General features: G+C 39.1%; 1 protein-coding gene across 1 annotated transcript; it reads left to right on the top strand.

The window, feature by feature from the left end:
* The first annotated feature begins 1239 nt into the window (after positions 1 to 1239).
* LOC104589271 (alcohol dehydrogenase) lies at positions 1240 to 4093 on the top strand. The gene is made up of 10 exons (XM_010247531.3): positions 1240 to 1528; positions 1742 to 1878; positions 2054 to 2100; positions 2193 to 2518; positions 2608 to 2690; positions 2797 to 2872; positions 2970 to 3031; positions 3138 to 3233; positions 3390 to 3551; positions 3688 to 4093. The coding sequence occupies exons 1-10, from the start codon at positions 1492 to 1494 to the stop codon at positions 3802 to 3804; spliced, it is 1143 nt and encodes a 380-aa protein (XP_010245833.1). The 5' UTR covers positions 1240 to 1491; the 3' UTR covers positions 3805 to 4093.
* The last annotated feature ends 212 nt before the right edge of the window (positions 4094 to 4305 follow it).

A 4305-nucleotide genomic window follows, 5' to 3' on the forward strand; every position in this document is an offset into this window, starting at 1 on the left:
ATGACACAGAGTCGTAGTTAGTTAGAGTAAGACAAATGATGAAAACAACTAGTCCATGGATGGAAGTGGCAATTGAACGCCTCTTCAATCGCATATTGCGCAAGCTTCAGAGTCCAAAGTGGTACAACACATAGCCTTTTCCCTCAAGACCATTAACAAATACAGAAGCGAAGGCATCCATCTCAGGTCCTCAACGTCACAATGATTTCAGCCCCAACATCTCAGTTGCAGTTTTTCATCAAATGTATTCTTAATGGTAAAGATTAGGGGTGAACAAATGGGTAGGTTTTATTTGGAACTAAATGGAATCGACCTCGAATTGGCTTTGAATAGATCCTATCCAATCAGTTACATGGTAGGCTTTGATTCCAAATTCTTAGAACTGACTCCCACGCAGGTCGGTTCCAGGGTCTAGGAGTTTATCCTACCTGAACCGGCTTTGGTGGAACCAACCTTGGAACCAAATTTGCATTGAAATAAACCCTAAAAAAAATTTAAGGATGTGAAGATTTGAGCCCAAGCACTCATGATTACAGAAGCCATGGTCTCACTTGACCATTAAATATGACTTGATCATTTGTTTTTATTTTAATATTTGTATATATTAAATAATGTAAAAGGTAATATTTATAAAATTTAAATTATAATGACAAATTTTTAACTATATATTAATATATTATAATAATCTATATATTAAATTACTCAATTTAGTCAATAAAATTAATATGAGTTTTAAACTATATATTATCATTATTGAAAATGAAGTTTTAAAGCACATATTTCATTTTTTTTTTCTTGAAAGAAGAAAGTAAAGAAATAACAGATTCCACGGATAAACAGACCCATCCACCCCAAAACCACCAAGACCAGAACCAATATTCCCAGAGTACGTTCCAGTTAAAACAAAAAAAAGCTGGAATCGACCCGGCGACCCCTACAGGGTAGCCGAACCGACCATGCTCACCCCCAGCCGAACCAACCTTCACAAGCGAATTCTCATTTGGGCATGACGCATGGGTCTGACTCTGACAGAGAAGATCTTCTCTGTCAAAAGTCAAAACGTTCATCTGATTTAGATGTTTCACAGCTCAGCAGAGGCATAATTTCCTTCCATGTCATCAACGGCCGGAATTGCCCAATCTCCTTACTTGGCGGGTATGAGGCGGGTGGATAAACATGAGATGGCTTTGACTTTCCTTTTAACCTTTATATATTCAAATCTAGTCTGAAACCAGAATCTACAAAACCGTAGATGGGTTCACCGCCGCTGTATCTACATCTACGTTACATTGGCAGTGCAGTAGTTTTATCTGTTAACAGGAACAGAAGATATTAAATTTTTAAACTGTCTCCGTTTTCTCTTTCTATAAATACATCTCTGAAGGAGATGGAGATCCACCTCACACAAAAAACAACTAAGCGTTCGAAAATCCAATCAACTGAGACTCTTTCAAGTTCCCGAATCCTTGATACAAGAAGAAATCAGGAAGAATGTCGAGCACTGCTGGTCAGGTTATTCGCTGCAGAGGTAATGTATTTCTTCTAATTTTTAGTTACCTCTCTCAGTTTGTATTTTGTTGGATCCGTTTGACGGGTTTACAGTTTTCTTCTCTTTAGCCTGCAATGGTCACTTAAGATTTGGGTTCTCGACTCTGGTTTTTTGTTGATCTTCTTTCTTTATTTGGTGTGATTATAAAATAAATATTGTAAATCGACTCTATTTTCCCCTGTGAATGCGCAGCTGCGGTAGCATGGGAAGCTGGGAAGCCATTAGTGATTGAAGAAGTGGAGGTGGCACCGCCACAGGCAAATGAGGTTCGTCTGAAGATCCTCTTCACCTCCCTCTGCCATACCGATGTCTACTTCTGGGAAGCCAAGGTAAACTTTCAGACAGTATTCATTTGCTCTCAATGATCTATGTTCTCACATATTAACGACAAATGACTGACAAGATTTTTATTGCGGTCGGACTTCTGTTGGTGATGCTTTATAAGTTACATTGATCAAAATTGAAATGGGTCGTCTTATTATATTTGTCTTCTCAACTTTTCAGGGGCAAAATCCTCTGTTTCCTCGGATCTATGGCCATGAGGCAGGAGGGTATGTACATTTTGATTAAGGCTTCTGTTTTCAGTTTCGGTTTCAAATTTTAAATTGACCAGTTTGTAATCTCGATGTTGAATACTGAATAGGATTGTCGAGAGCGTCGGAGAGGGTGTGACGGATCTTGCACCAGGAGACCATGTCCTCCCGGTGTTCACCGGAGAATGCAAAGAATGCTCTCACTGTAAGTCCGAAGAGAGCAACATGTGCAACCTCCTCAGGATAAACACGGACAGGGGTGTGATGCTTAATGATGGCCAGTCCAGGTTCTCCATTAATGGAAAGCCCATTTACCATTTTGTGGGCACCTCCACTTTCAGTGAATACACAGTCGTTCATGTCGGCTGTCTTGCCAAGATCAATCCTTTGGCCCCTCTGGACAAAGTTTGTGTTCTCAGCTGCGGTATCTCCACAGGTGAGACAAATTTCAATCGAAACCAACTTATAGATAAGATTGAATTACATATGCAACTATGATTAAAGAGCTTTGATATTCTTTTGAAGGTCTTGGTGCCACCTTGAATGTTGCAAAACCTCCAAAGGGTTCAACTGTGGCTGTCTTCGGATTGGGAGCTGTAGGACTTGCTGTAAGTTTATATCTCATTGTCACAGAGCACATTGTTCTTGTGGGCTTGTTCTTCTAATTTCTCTGATGAGTGAAAGAATTGAATTATGGTGATGCTATGTGAATAGGCTGCAGAAGGAGCCAGGATTGCTGGGGCATCCAGAATCATTGGTGTTGATGTGAACTCTAAGAGGTTTGAGGAAGGTAAATGATCCAATTTCATACTTGAGCTCTAAGAATTATAGATTTTACAGTTGAAGATCAAAACATTAAATGAATTTCTTCTGTTTCATCTTAACAGCTAGGAAGTTTGGGTGTACCGAGTTTGTGAACCCGAAAGATCACAAAAAACCAGTTCAAGAGGTTTGTTTCTGAGACATTTGCTTCCCAAAAATTTAAACTTCAGTGATTATTAGCCCTGTCTGATCCCCCAGATAGACTTAATACCCCTGATGACTGCTTTATTTAGGTGATTGCTGAAATAACTGATGGAGGGGTGGACCGGAGTATCGAATGTACGGGAAACATCGATGCCATGATCTCTGCTTTTGAATGTGTTCATGATGTAAGCTGCCATCTTCACTTCATTTCTCTCCCTGAATTTGTGAACTGCTTCTGGATCTGTTCCCCTTTATAATGGCTTGGCTAAGCCTGAGAACAAACTAAAGTCTCTAAATTCATTTGTTGGAACTCAATCAAAAACTTGAATAATTTCTTTCAGGGTTGGGGTGTTGCTGTTCTTGTGGGTGTACCTCACAAAGATGCTGTGTTCAAAACCCACCCCATGAATCTATTGAATGAAAGAACTCTCAAGGGTACCTTCTTTGGCAACTATAAGCCTCGCTCTGATCTTCCCTCTGTTGTGGAAAAATACATGAACAAGGTAAATTTGCAGCACTCATGCACCTCTTTCTTTGACAATTCTGTGCCTAGGGATCTTATAATTGGTTCATAAATGTATTTGTAGAACTTGAGGATATATTGAGGCTTATCACTTGAGAACTTGTGTTCATGTGCAGGAACTTGAGCTTGAGAAGTTCATCACCCACCAAGTTCCATTCTCAGAGATAAACAAGGCTTTTGAGTACATGCTGAAAGGCGAAGGCCTCCGATGCATCATCCACATGGAAGGCTAGAATGGGATGGATGTTTGCTTTCAGATCAAGTGATTTCGAGTCCAAGTGATACTAAAATTACATTATGGGTTTTGGGTGTTTCTGATAGATGTTTATGCCATATTTTGTGAACAAAGAGTCATGTTTTCTTTTCTTATGTTTATTTAATTTTGTATTTGCATGGAGAAGGAAATGTAAAATGTCTTGTTTTCTTTCTGATATGTGAATATCAGTCGTTCAGTTTATGTTAACTCCTGTTGGGAGTATATAATGAGAGTAGAGAAATAAAATCTTGACCTGCCCCATCAAATCTAGAACTTTTATTCTGCATATTCTGGATTGCTGGTCTAAGAGAATAAGTTACCCAATTTCTAACAAATTAAAACAATAAGTTTCAAGGAAAGAAGGAAAATGATTAGTCTCTCGCCAAAAATAAACCACCTTGAATGTTGAAGGAGAACTCGGGATAAACCCTCCAAGAGAAACCCAAACTTCCACTCAGTGTTAAGGCAGTGCTATTAT

This window comes from Nelumbo nucifera, chromosome 5 (genome assembly GCF_055504915.1).
Source record: "Nelumbo nucifera cultivar China Antique chromosome 5, China Antique-T2T, whole genome shotgun sequence".
NCBI lineage: Eukaryota > Viridiplantae > Streptophyta > Magnoliopsida > Proteales > Nelumbonaceae > Nelumbo > Nelumbo nucifera.

What these genes read in the sequence shown, in the direction of transcription:
- LOC104589271 (XM_010247531.3), top strand. Translation starts at nt 1,492, where the DNA reads ATGTCGAGCACTGCTGGTCAGGTTATTCGCTGCAGAG. An exon ending in TCAGGTTATTCGCTGCAGAG is followed by an intron (nt 1,529 to 1,741) that starts GTAATGTATTTC and finishes GTGAATGCGCAG; the next exon opens with CTGCGGTAGCATGGGAAGCT. An exon ending in TCTACTTCTGGGAAGCCAAG is followed by an intron (nt 1,879 to 2,053) that starts GTAAACTTTCAG and finishes TCAACTTTTCAG; the next exon opens with GGGCAAAATCCTCTGTTTCC.